Source organism: Gymnoscopelus braueri, assembly GCF_963280865.1.
Source record: "Gymnoscopelus braueri genome assembly, chromosome: 3".
In the NCBI taxonomy this organism is placed as follows: Eukaryota; Metazoa; Chordata; class Actinopteri; order Myctophiformes; family Myctophidae; genus Gymnoscopelus; species Gymnoscopelus braueri.
The window spans coordinates 33715985-33730670 of record NC_137612.1 but is presented as its reverse complement, the minus strand read 5'-3'; the positions used below and the strand labels follow the sequence as shown (position 1 = coordinate 33730670).

The 14686-nt window shown below is 40.2% G+C and overlaps 1 protein-coding gene across 2 annotated transcripts in view; it reads left to right on the top strand.

The window, feature by feature from the left end:
- LOC308081707 (CTTNBP2 N-terminal-like protein) overlaps window positions 1–14686 on the top strand; it is a 33554-nt gene that overhangs the window by 15089 nt on the left and 3779 nt on the right. For both annotated transcript variants that reach the window (XM_080423312.1, XM_080423311.1), the window contains exons 3-6: window positions 8700–8945; window positions 11352–11459; window positions 13426–13614; window positions 14292–14462. In XM_080423312.1, the coding sequence (XP_080279438.1) occupies window positions 8700–8945; window positions 11352–11459; window positions 13426–13614; window positions 14292–14462 (714 nt within the window). The remainder of the gene's footprint in view (window positions 1–8699; window positions 8946–11351; window positions 11460–13425; window positions 13615–14291; window positions 14463–14686) is intronic.

Genomic DNA, 14686 nt, shown 5'->3' with positions numbered 1-14686 from the left:
TTTTGAATAGCCAAAGTATAAAATAAAGGTTAATGTGGTCAAAATCTAAAAAAAAAAGTCTTTACAGGCACTGAAACCAGACAACAATGGTGAGAGCAATGAAAACGGCTCACTGGCCTAGAGCTTCACTAGAGTTCCAAAAAAAAGCTGACCGCTGAACTGGTCAACTTTGAATAGAGTTGGAACAGTTTCCACCATTCAGGAGTCATCACTATGCCGCTAATGACACAACAAACGCACAAGCCCTGCGGGAATTGAATCATTTCGTGATGCATTTACTTTACTACACACCTACGGGAATACTTCCTATAGTGGGAAAATAAATGAATTGGATTTGTTTTGTGAATTCCTAAATGAAGGAAGCCCCCCCCGTCCCCGTCCCGTCCCCCTCCCTCTCTTACCTACAGTAACCCTTATCCTTAACCCATTAAGACCGGTAAAGTATCTGTGTCATTTTAAGATTTCTTTGGCTATTCAAAAATAGCAGATATACAAGCTCATAGTGCTTGTATATCTGCTATTTTTGGAAAAATCTTGAACATTTGTGCCAATCTTGGAATATATATATTTTTAAAGTGAACATTTTTAACTCAAATCTTTGCTTCTGAAGGATTCTACAAATGTCTACGTTTTTTTTCCTTTTTTTAAACGTATGTTGCTATTTATATATATCAGTGATTCTCAAACTTTTTCATGTCAAGCACCCCCAAAATTATATGTATTAGGCCGCGGACCCCCATATGATTAAATATTTTGTTCCACGGACCCCCAGAAGCAAAGATTTGCGTTAAAAATGTATTTATACATTCAAAGATTTGCATACATTTTCACAACTTTTCCCCCCCAAAAATAGCAGATCTACAAGCTCATAGCGTGCTATGAGCTTGTAGATCTGCTATTTTTGAATAGCCAAAGACATCTTGAAATGACACAGATGCGTTCCCTTCCCGGTCTTAATGGGTTAACCAAACCCCTAACCAGGAAAATAGTCCTCTCACAATGTCTATTTTACAAATTCTACTATACTTGTATATTGTTGTTGCTATATCATTGCTGTTGGGCAGTAACCTGGTATCTCCATATTTCAATTTTTTAATGTTTTGATGATGCCCTACTTCATCATACAAGAGTGTCACACAAATCTTTTATTATTATCTTAAAAATATTTATAAATTGATCTACAAGCTCACAATGCGTCGCATCCACTGAATCACTGAAAACAACTATTATTATGTTCATTCTGGCGAAAACCGGGACAATTTCGTAATGAATGTTGAAAACCGGGACATTTTAGAGATATTTAGGGAGTTTTAGAGATATTTGTGGGAACCTGGGACACCCAGATTGAAACCGGGACCATCCCGGCCAAACTGTGACGTCTGTGGTCACCCTAGTGTAAGTTCAGGTCCATGTGAGCGTGTACATGTATGGGAGTATAGGCAGTGGGGCTGGCTGTTAAACATTAGTCACATCAGGAATGTGCTTCCTGTCATCTCTCTTTTCACTCCCTCCACCTTCCTACACCGCTGGAGGATGATGGAGCAGGGTAAACAGCCTCCCTTTGTCCTGTGTGTGTGTGTGTGTGTGTGTGTGTGTGTGTGTGTGTGTGTGTGTGTGTGTGTGTGTGTGTGTGTGTGTGTGTGGGGGGGGGGGGGGGGGGGGGGTGAGATGGCCCCCATGAATTCTTAAAAACCTGGAAAGTGTAGGCCTACATGCTATTTTTCTAGTCATGAAACATGCAAAAGAAATCAAAATCAAAACATCAATATTTGGGAAGTTTTCCATTTTTTTTTTTAACATTCCTACAAGCCGATTCCTCTCTAGGACCAGCGAGTCCTAGTGATCCACCCCTGTGTAAAATACTTGTAATAATCAGATTGTGTTTCTTGAACTGGTGCTGCATGTATGTACGTCCAGCCAGTAAGGAGTTTGATACTACAGCTCAAAGCTGCAGGTGTCTTAATCCATTAAGACCGGCGGGAACGCATCTGTGTCATTTTAGATTTCTTTGGCTATTCAAAAATAGCAGATATATAAGCTCATAGCGCGGCACTCGGCTTATAGATGTGCTATTATATTTTTTTACTCAAATCTTTGCTTCTAGGGATTCTACAAATGTCTTCTAAATCCTACAAAAAAAATCATCTTTTTTACTTATGTTGCTATAATATCAGTGGTTCTCAAAAAAATGTCATGTCAAGGACCACCCAAAATGATTATGTATTAGGCTGCGGACCCCCATCTCAAAATATTTTATTCCAGGGACCCCAAGCAGCAAAGATTTGAGTAAAAAAATTATATATATATATTCAAAGATTTGCACACATTTTCACGATTTTTCAAAAAATAGCAGATCTACAAACTCAGTGCCACGCTATGGGCTTGACTATTTTTGAATAGCCAAAGAATCATGACACAGATGCGTTCCCGGTCTTAATGGGTTAACACCTTAGGCAAAATACCTCCTGTATATATGTGAAAAAGTTGCCTAACCTCTGCTTTAGATACTGACAGTATGAAATCAGTACAAATAATGGTAATGATTAGTGGTAAGGAATACTTCCTGTCAGTCCTGGCTGATTATGACTTGAATTTACTTTAATTGGCTTGACTGAAACAACATCCAAATCCAAGACTTGAAGACAATGATGAAGTCTTACAACCGCAGAGAAGTCTTAAAATGTTAAGTCCATAGACGTGGTACAGTCCAGATTCAGAAACATTGTGCACTGGAATCGTGCGAACAAGGGATTATGTCATGTTCAAAGGTCCACACGTGGGATCTCAGTGGAGGTGCTGACTGGTTTGTCAGGCTCCATGCTGTGCCCATGTTTGGGAGGCGTTTCTTAATTCTCTTGAGAACTTCTGCCTTTTCTTTTTGCTTGCTTTCTTCATCCCAGCATCCTGTTGATCCATCTCCCCCGTGGGTTACATCCAGAGCAGGGCTTCAGAGCCTCCTTATATCCACTTAAACCAATGTTTTTCAACCCTTTCCATATCAAGGTCCATTATTTATTCTGCATTTGAGACACATGCAGACTACCATTTAATGAGATTTAGACTCTCAGATCCAAGACTTAGACTATTTTGTTATCATTGGATAAGATTTTGTCCGCTATTTTGCAGAATGTTCGCCTATTATTATGACATGCCCAGGAAAGGGACTCTATAGGGGTTCATGTGGTTCTTGAGACAGATGAACTCATACTCTTTGATGACGTTCAGAAAGCCACTGATCTGTATTGTAATGTATGATTTATAAACGGCCATCCATTACAACTACTGATGTCTCTTGAAGGAGAGAAATGGGGTTCAGTTCGGATCCATTAAATCAGTGTCTAATTTCGATGAGTGGGTCTTGTTCAGTATGTGGTGTCATTACATCTCAATATCCTCTTAGTTTTTTCCCCCCTTGCATCATTTCATCCAGTTAAATGAGTCTTTGGTGTTTTAGCTGTCAGTCTTGTCAAAATCAACAGGCTTCATCTCAGGCTACATCTCAGAGGCAAATATTGTACTTTTACTCCACTACAATTATTTGTAAACTTTAGTTACTAGTTAGCCTACTTTGCAGATATAAATGACTTATAAAACATACATTAACCACTTCAGCCCTATTTTATACATAGCCTATTTGAAAATAGCCGTTCCACAAGCTCACAACGCGATGCATCGCGACACGTTGTGAGCTTATAGATCGGCTATTTTCAAACATTAATACTTTTACTTGTGGTACTTTAAGTTATATTTTGATGTCAATACTTTTGTACTTTTACTCAAGTAACATTTTGAACACAGGCCTTTTACTTGTCACAGAGTATTTTTATATTGTGGTATTGCTACTTTTACTTAAGTAAAATATCTGAGTACTTCTTTCACCACTGCCATACAGTATATCTGCATCCTGGACACCAACATTCATGCTCCAGTGATCCTGCAGGTATCAGTCACCGGGAGTGCAAGTTGTTATCCTGCCAGAGAGAGAGAGGATATACCGGCACCGTCTAATCTGTTGATCCGCTTTTGTTGAAACCAAGGCAAAGACACATTGCCAGCAGCTCCCCTCAGCACAGCCCTCTGAAAGCAGAGCCTTTTTGCATGGCAGGCACCAGGCAGGCCCCAAAGGCATCTGCTGAACGACCGTGATGTGGCCTTGCTGCCATTATCCCTCCATTGTAGTGAGTTTAACAGAGAACAGGTCTGTCTTTGGCACCAGAAACCAGGCCCCCAGCAGCTGCCAGACACCATCTGTTGCTTCTTCCTTCTGCCAAGCAACCTTTTTTTTCATCTGTGACTGTCCTAGCTAACTTCCTATTTTCTGTCCGTTCTGTCCTTTCTCTCTACCTTTCCTCCTCCTTCGCTACCCTGGTGTTGTTGCCTTTGGCGTGTGGAGCTCTGGTACTACTGTGTGTGATTTCCTGTTTAGATGGGGTTGTTGACAGCAGCCCGAAGGAGCAGAGAAAACATGACGGCCTGGCATGATAGTTATCAGCTGAGACAGACTCAACACTTCACACGTCAGCAGCAGGGAAACCAAATCTTTGATTTGTGATACCAAATTAGGAAATCTCTCTCTTTTCTGAGTTTGAAGACTCTTTCTTTTCTGTTCCGATGAAGCTTCCTGTGAAGCATAAATCTTACCAGGATAATTGCACCAGTGAGGATTTCAACCATTAACCCATTAAGACCGGGAACGCATCTGTGTCATTTTTAAATTTGAGACAAAAAGCATTATTTTACACGTTGGCTATTCAAAAATAGCTCGTATAGCAGACGTATAAGACCAAGCTTATAGATTTGTATTGAATTTTTTTTATTGAAAATGTGTGCAAATCTTTGAATATATATTATTTTAAAGTGAACATTTTTAACTCAAATAAAAAAGAGATGGGGGTCCGCGGCTAAATACATATCATTTTGGGGGTCCTTGACACAGAAACGTAGAAGCACCACATTACGTTTTTCAGAAAACTGTTTAGAAGACATTGGTAGAATCGGCCTCGGGTCTAAATGGGTTAAGTGTGATTTTACACTAGGTTGTGCGGCATGTTGCGCAACCCAAAATTGCGATGTGATAAGTTGCAAGCTTGTAGATCTGCTATTCTGGTGTGCACAACACTGGCGATCAAACCTGACATACCTGCGACAACAGAAACATAGTATATGTTGTACATATGACATGACATTAAACTTGCTGCTTATTAAACATGTTTGGGGTCATTTTAACATCTCATTTTGTGAGCACCCCAGCCAGATATTTTTAGATATTTGGATATTTAGACACCACAGGTGCGAAGGCCAGCATTCTGGGAAACAGACGTTCAGACGTTTCTGGAGAAAGATTGGTAGCTTAACTTCAGAATGCCCAAGGATTCCTTCTATGTCCTATGTGACATACTGCGCCCATATGTTGACCCCCAAACTACTGCTATGGTGGATCCAGAAGATGTCACAGGCTGTACTGGTTCCAATTCCAAACAGGTTGGCAACATCATGGAACTCAAGATTACCGGCAAGCTTGTACACCGTAACAGCAACCCTCTTCTCTAATGGCACTGGAGCCTCCATAGCTGATGTTAAGGGGTTGACATAGGGGCGCAGCATGTCACACAGGTCATAGAAGGCGTCCTCGGGCATTCGGAAGTTTTGGTACCATTCGTTCTCCCGAAATCTCTGAAGAACGTCAGTTTCCCAGAAGGCCGGCCCTCGCACCTGTGGTGTTCTCTCAATGTACCATTCTTTTGCTAAAACAGAAGGAAGGCAAACAGTTAACAGTGTATATGCACATTTATAAGGTACTTGGTACTTGCAAATAGGTGCTTTAAAATAGCAACAGCAATGAGTCATGCAAATCAATTAAATAATTCAGGGGTTATGCCTTATTAGCATAGATCGTGTCCAGGAATTGTGATCTAAACGTTATTTAAAAGCTACATCTGTATTAAACAAAAGCACGTGGTTGTGAGTATATTTTGTGCCGATTTATCTTATGTTCTTTTGTCTAATATTAATTGGCATGTGTTATAAAAAATTGTAAGTACTGGATATGAACAGTGTCATATCAACCTAAATGATGTTCAGATGACGATGAGCCATCAGTCATGGCCAATGATATTTCCCAACATGTACACCCTATTAGTGCACACTCTAGCTTTGAATGGTCATACAGTTATTTGGATAGAATGTAATACAGGTACATTACGAATGATCCTCTATAAATAAAAGAGCCAAGATTTTAAAAAATAACGGTTTTCATTTATATGCATGCTATTCAGAGTCACCAGTGGGGGGCAGGGTTGGATCTAGCTCTGGTCCATAGCGTTAGAAGGAGTTCATCTTAACCCTGGTCCCTTTGGGACTTTCGATCCTTTGCGCAGCCTCTCGTCTTTAGTAAAAAATAACATTTTTACACTTTTGCTATTCACCAAAACAAAGATGGTTTTATGGAGTTGAAAGCCTACTCTACTTAGTGGGGACACTGGGAGCCCCCCACCTCACGTCTAAAATACACTTTTTGGCCAGAAAAGAAAATATTTCACCGGAAGGAACAAATGTTTTGGTTACTCCACTGCGCCTCCTACAGATCTGGTCAATGGAATTTTTCTATTGTTTAGATTTTTCCTTCAGGTGAAATATTACATGTTCTGGCCAAAACGTGTATTTTAGACGTGAGGTGGGGGGCTCAGAGTGTTCCCACAAAAGTAGAGTAGGCTTTCAACTCCGTCTTTGTTTTGGTGAGTAGCGACAGTGGTGGTACTACAGACGAGAGGCTGAGCAGCCTTTGGTGCTCAAAGCTCCCATGGCATTAAGGAGAACTCCTAGCCCTATGGACCAGAGCTAGATTTGGATCAGGGAAAGGTAGACTGATGTGGCTATGATGCAACATTCTACTTATTGTTTTATAGCGGAGGGAGAGGTTCGTAATGGGGCTAAGGAATCCCCTGACTTCTCTGTGCAGCAGTCATATTGATTGGAAAGTGTCTATTATCGTCCGTAGCTTTATTATTAACTCATTGGCCGCCATTATCGCATTAACGCGATCTAATAAATAGCGCGCTTGGCCGCCAGGATCGCGTTAATGCGATCTATGGTCTTTATTGATCTTTATGCTCTGATCACGCTATTCTGTTATGAATCAGGCTAAGTTTCGGGTTCCACTTACTTCAACCACCACTGCATCCGGTTCCATGACTTGGGTTCCGTTTTCGGTTTTACATTTTTCCCCCCAGTCATTTTCGACCATAATAGGGAAACAAACTGTTTTTCACACGCTATGAAAAACGATCGGAGACCTCCCCTCCTATAATCTATGGTCTGGGTGACGAACAGTCATCCCCGTTGTGTATCACAAAGTAATTTTCGCCGATAACAGAATCTGAGACATTTCACTTCCGGTTCATGTGTTTCACTGTGTGAGTGGGTCTGGGAGGGGGCGAGTGTGATCGAGAGGCGATCAAGCTTGGTATGTACTGCTCTCTAGTGGTGGAACGATCAAAACGATTCAAGTGTCAAGGTAGACTTTCTATATGTGAATTAAATAACAAAATAACGAAACAAAAAAACACGAAAATCGCTGGCAAGGGCTGCTATGAACGAGGTTTTAACTCTGGCAGTCAATGAGTTAATAGACAGAGCTAAATTTGCATTTCTGCTGATAGACAAATGTTCCTTACCGCATGCTGCTATGCAAATTACACCTCTCAACTTTCGCGACTTCGCTCTTCTCCTGCTCCTGGTGTTGTTCACTCTGCCCGCGGGTGTCAATGCCGACGCCGTGTAGGCAGATGAGCCTGAACTTGAGCCTGAACCCAAAATGCTGTCTAAACATTCAAAGAACAGATCCGAAGCAGCCGCCATTGTTCACGACCGGAAAAGAGTGGGAAAATGCGCGGTGAAAAAAAGAACTTTGTTTAGAAAAAGGTAAAAAAAAAAAAAAAATGAAAAACGAGGTCAATTACACCCCAAATTACAGAGATGTCGATTCGCACTGGACTAAAATTATCATAGGACCACTGTGTTTGCTGAAATATGGTAGGTAATTTGGCCTGTAATAATTACTTTACAAATCACCGACATGGTCGATTCGCACGGGATTAAAAAACAGACGTCCCCCCGTAACTATTACAAATCACCTGAGGTCCCTAGATAATACTAATCCCGTGCGAATAGGGCTTAAGTATAAAATCAGGCATTAGCCTATAGACCGCCGAAGTCTGACGTCATTTACACATCCTTTGTTTGTCTACCTGGTTCGCAGTTTTCCACCCCCGTTCTCAATCCCATAGACGTATTTAATATCGCGTCAAATAAGAACTGTGTTCCAAAAATAAACAAATGACCACGGCGGGTTGACTCTTATGGATATGAAGCATCAACTGACGGTGAGAAAACGCTAATGTTACTTCCGCCAAATTAGTTACATTTTCGCCAGAAACAGACTGTATCAAATATAAGTGACTGACTATCATAAACTATACAGAACCTCCTCCCTGACAATAACGCCGACACGCGGTGTTTATTTTTGGACCACAATTCTTATATGAGACGATTCTAAGATGACCCAATGTTATTCTCCATAGAGAAATTACTTCCGCAAACCTGGGGATGAACGAGTGACGTCAGGACTTCGGTGCTCTATAGTGCTAATGTAGGAAACTACGGTGACTGTAATAACACTCTCCATGTGTTGTCTCACCCAGGCTCAGCGTAAAGACCTGTACATCCAGGAGCGCTACGGACGGTACAACCTCAGCGACCCCTTCCTCGCCCTGCAGAGGGACGGCGAGGCGGTCGGGGGTCAGAGCAAAGAGACGGCGGGGTGTTCATCGTCCTCCTCCACCTCCTCCAACCCTCTGGTGGTCCTCAAGCTGGTGGTGAGCCACTGCAGGAGGATGCAGGAGAAGATGCTGGCCCAGCTGGCTGCAGCCGAGAGCAGGCACAGGAGGGTAGGTGTCCAAAAAAAAGAAATGGTTAATGGTAGAATTATCGATACCGATACCAGTGTCGGAAAAGCTGCCGATACTGCCTAAATGCTGGTATCCATATCGGCGAGTATGCCAGTCAGTGGTGGAAGAAGTACTCACATTTATTACTTAAGTAAAAGTATCAATACTGCAATGTAGACATACCCTGTTATAAGTAAAAGTCCGGTAATCAAAATTTACTTGAGTAAAAGTACAAAAGTATAGGCATCAAAGGATACTTGAAGTACCCAAAGTAAAAGTACTCATTATGCAGAATGTCCCATTTCAAGTTTTCAAATGTATGCAAATCTTTTGAAAATAGCTGATCTACAAGCTCACAAGCTAGTAGATCGGCTATTTTCAAATGGCTGAAATATATATAGGGCTGAAGTTGTTATTTTATGTTTTGTAATAATAATCAAAATCTACAAAGTAATTAGTAACTAAAGTTACTAAAGTTCAAATAATTATAGTGCAGCAAAAGTACAATATTTGCCTTTGAGATGTAGTGGAGTAGAAGTAAAAGTACAGACATTTTTTGATATTCCTGTAAATAAAAAATACCTCAAAACTGTACTTGAGTACAGTACTTGAGTAAATGTACTAAGTTACTTTACACCACTGGAGTTGTTACCGATACCGATACCAGTGTCGGAAAAGCTGCCAATGCTGCCTAAAACGCTGGTATTCGTATCGGCGAGTGTGCCGGTCTATGATGTTTAATTTACAGTAATATTTTGAATGCTTCAGTTGACTGTTTTATACTCTTACTGTACTACATTATTATTTTACTAACTTGTAGCTGCACTTGAACAATTATTAATGGAATTTTTTATGTATTCCTAGATCAGTGGTTCTCAAACTCTTTTTTTATTTCAAGGACCCCCATAGCTCTGAGAGTGTACAAAATGGTACGGGTCCATTTCTTGTTCCATTTGTACACTCTCAGAGATACAGACCTGCGAGGGTCCATTTGGTAACCCCCCCCCCCAAGGAACCCTGAGGGTCCATGGACCCCACTTTGAGAACCACTGTCCTAGATTTGTTTAAATTATACACTGTTATCGGATATCGGACCCATAAGCAAGTTATAGATAGGGATCGGAATGAAAAATCTCCTGTAAATGGTGCATTTATATAGCGTCTTTCTCCAAAGCGCTTCACAATGTGCATTACATTCACCCATTCACACACGACACACCGATGGCAGAGGAAACCATGCAAGGCACCAACAGGCTCTTCGGGAGCATGTTATACGAAGATAAGATACGAAGATACAGTGGTGGAAATTAACTAAGTACATTTACTTAAGTACTGTACTTAAGTACAATTTTGAGGTATTTGTACTTTACTTGAGTATTTCCAATTTCCAATACTTTTACTTCTACTCCACTGAGAGGCAAATATTGTACTTTTACTCCACTACAATTATTTGAAAACCTTAGTTACTGGTTACTTTTCAAATATAAATTATGATATTATGAAACATACTGTACATTAACCACTTTAGCCCTATTTTATACCTAGGCTATTTGAAAATAGCAGATCTACAAGCTCACAACGCGTCGAGATGTGACGCGTTGTGAGCTTGTAGATCTGCTATTTTCAAACACTTTTACTGAAGTAAATTTTGAATTCCGGACTTTTACTTGTAACGGAGTACTGTACTTCCACATTGCAGTATTGATACTTTTACTTAAGTAAAACATTTGAGTACTTTTTACACCACTGGTCGCTTTGTATCTGTGTTGCTCAACACGGTCGGTGACGTCATCAAGAGCTGCATCATCGGAGCTACAGTTGTAGTTTTGCATCTTTGTCTTTGCCTTTGAGTGGTTGCCTCCTCTAGTTTTAGTTTAGCCTACTTCAGATTGAAATTCACTGTGAAGATGCGTTTTGAGTGCTAGTATAATCATTTTGTTTGATAGTTCAGACCTTCCTTTAACCCTTATGAATGAGGTTCAGTGGAATGAACTATGTAGTATATTAATTAACTGTTGAATTAATTGAATTATGCAGTAATTCAGTGGACTGAAAATAATGACAATATCATTTATAATCGTATTATTTTAATATATATAATAATAATTTCCATTTGATTTCGAGGAACTGATACAAATATTATTCTTGCTATGTTCAGTAAAATAGTCAGAATACAAAGAATATAGGCCATGTTACTTGTTTTTGTTTTTGTTTTGGAACGTGGTATTCATCATTTAGCTGAACTTAAACGGTTGTTTAACTAAATTGCTGTCACAATCTTTGTTTACCGCTCAGTAATTATGTTGCTTCAAAGAAACCATAATTGACTATAATGCCAAACAGACCATGCTGCTGGGTTGACTCTTACATTCATGTCCCTCCGTCTCCCCCCTGTGTTCGTACCAGGTCATTGCAGATCTGGAGGAGGAGAAGAGGAGGCACGCTGAGGACACAGCGGAGGGGGACGATGTGACTTACATCCTGGAGAAGGAGAGGGAGCGCTTACAGCAACAGGTGCCCTAGCATAATAATATCTATAATCCCCATATACTGTATGGAGTATCTTGAAGCAGTGTTCATTTTGATGTAGTCATAGTCTTTTGAATAAAATTCAATTTAGTTTGTCATATTTTAGTCATCAGAAATGTTTTAGTTTTAGTCTAGTTTTGACTAAATATAATTAGATTTTTGTCACATTTTTATTTTGGCGGGCCTTGATGGTGTCGTAATGCCTGATTTACACTTAACTGCGTGCTGAAGATAGCTGATCTACAAGTGTGAGCCTATTTTCGTAGAGCAACACCCACACACAGCCAAGCATAAAATAACGTATCTTAGTACTGGATCTCTTCTCCACTAGTCCCTCCCTAACATTTTAGTATAGTTTTTATTTGTTGACGAAATTGTCATCATAGTTTTTATGTTTTTTTTTAGTCTGTGAAAAAAAGGTAGTCGACGAACATTTCTCGTCATAGTTCTAGTCGACGAAATTAGCACTGCCCTGAAGTACTGTCTCAATTGACTCAACAAAACCAGTGATGAGTCAGTAAGTACTTCAGGTACTACAGTATATACCGACTTCCCGAACGTAACCCATTTAGACCTGTTACACCTACCTTTCAATCCAGGACAGCATCTGTCACAAGTTGTTACTTTTTTAATGTTTGAATAAAAATTATATATATATTTTTTTTATCTCACGATTTTGTAACCCTTTTTCACCCGGTGCCAAAAATGATACGTTTTTTCAGAAAACCTAGGTTAGGATTTAGAAGTGGTTTTTTGAATCTGCCTCAGGTCTGAATGGGTTAAACAGAATGCTCAACGAAGCAGTGTAATACGCTGACATATGTGTTCACACACGTTTTGTTATTCAGATGAGTTTTTCTTGACCACAAATGCCAAGAATGTGATTCGATAGATAGCATGTTATTTAGACAGATGCTAGGTTTGATTGGGGTCCCAGATAAAAGAAAAGGAAAACATTGTATCAAATGAGGGACTGTGGCCTAATCCAACCTTTTCAGGCCGCGACCCCCCAAAATAATTTGAACTGGGGACCGCCCACCCTGTCAAGCTCTTCATGGTATGGAGTTGAGGCATTACATTTAGTTCGACTCGGTTCCACAGATATTGTTCTTATATTATTTGACAATTTGGCCAATGTTTGACCAGCTTTTATAGTAACGCTTGTTGATTACTTTTGATGCAGTAATGGTCTTTTTTTTCTCCTTTTTTTAAGTATTAAAAAGGTCTCAAAAGTCCTTCAATTGTCACTTAACTGTCATCTGGGGACCCCCCCCCCCAATCATGAGGGGACCCCCCCGGGGGTCCCGACCCACAGGTTGAGAACTGTGCATATACTGTACATATCAAACTGGGATCTTTAAAATGAAAAGGGTTGAATATCACTGCATTACAGTGTTGATTTCGTCGACTAAAACGATGACGAAAAATGTTCGTCGACTACCTTTTTTCACTGACGAAAACTAAATGAAAATGAAATAAAAACTAAGCTATGATGACTAAAACTAAGACTACTAACAATTTCGTCAACAAATAAAAACTAGACTAAATTGTTGACATTCAGTAGAGCTAAAAGACGAGTCATTAAATGTTTGGTTGCGCTTGGGCGTTGCACTCTGAAAATAGCTGATCTACAAGCTCACAACGCGTCGCACTGCGACACGTTGTGAGCTTGTAGATCGGCTATTTTCAGAATGCAACCAAGTGTAAAAATCTGCCATTACGACGGCATCAAGGCACCGCCGACATAACTTTTTGTCGACAAAAACAACTGTAGATTTAGTCGACTAAAATCTTATGATATTTCGTCAACTAAAACTAGACTAAAACTAAACCTTTTCAGACGCCAAAAATATGACTAAACCGAATCGCATTGAAAAGACCATGACAAAAACTCTATCAAAATTTGCTGTCAAAATCAACACCGCTGCATTAACATGTCACGTCTCTGCAGCTGGAGTTTGAGAGGAGCCAGGTGCGGCGCTTGGAGAAGGAGCAGCGGAGAGTAGCGGAGCAGCTAGAGGAGGAGCGCGCCCAGCACAAGCAGCTGTCCTGTGCCCTGGCCAAGGAGTGTAAGTGGGCCAGCACCAGGGCCCTGGAGGAAGGACACCGCGTCACCGAGCTGAACCGGAAGCTCGACAAGGTTGGGATGCTTATTAAAGATATAACAAAGCATCATTTATTCTGTCTGTGACCTTTAAACATGTGTGAAATTGCTGCCTGTGCCAATTGAAATCAATTAGACGGTTCCTCCTTTTTGTACCTGGATATAGAGTCCAATCAGACAATGTATACTCTGCTTTTGATATCCCCCCTTCTGGTCATTTATTATCGCTGGTGACTCATCACTGATTTTGTTGAGTCAGTTAAAAGGGGACTAAAAACCTTTCTTTTTAACAAGGCATTTGCCTAGATGGACTCAATGATGCCATGTGTGTTTTGTTTAACTCTTTTAACTTTTTATTAGCTGTGTTTAGCTGACCTTTGATCAGAATTGTATTCATTTCACTGTTTTATTATTATTATTATTATTATTATTATTATTATTATTATTATTATTATTATTATTATTATTATTATTTTGTTTTGTTTTAATATGTAGTACTTTGGGATTTGGTTCAAATATAAAGTGCGTTACAAATAAATTATTTTAATCATTTTAATTTGAATCTTTCAAATGGAAAAAATATATAATTTTCCTTATTTGTCGCACGACAAAGTATATAGAGCTAAGAAAATGTCCCCCCATTGTTTGTTGTTTTTTGAACCCTGTGTAATTCTTTCTGGTATAACTGAACTCAGTGTGGTTTTGATATCCAGGAAAAGGAGGCGTCCCAGGCCCTGAGAAAGGAGCTGGAGGAGGAGAGGAGGAGAGCCCTGCGGATGGAGGCCAGGGTGGAGGAGCAGCTGGCCGAGTTCGACACCGAGCGGGAGCAGCTCCGCTCGCGGCTAAAGAAGGAGGAGGCTCACTGCTGCCAGCTCCAGCAGCAGGTATGATGAATACATGGCTGGTTGTTGACAGCACTGTGACCAGTCACTTTACACCATTAACTCATTCAATCCAGGAACGCATACTGTGTCATTTTAGATTTGTCTTATAGCTATAACTATTGTTTTATACTTTGGGCTATTTAAAAAAAATAGCAGATCTACAAGCTCATAGCGCTGCATCGAGTGCTGAGCTATGAGCTTGTAGATCAACTGAACATTTTTAA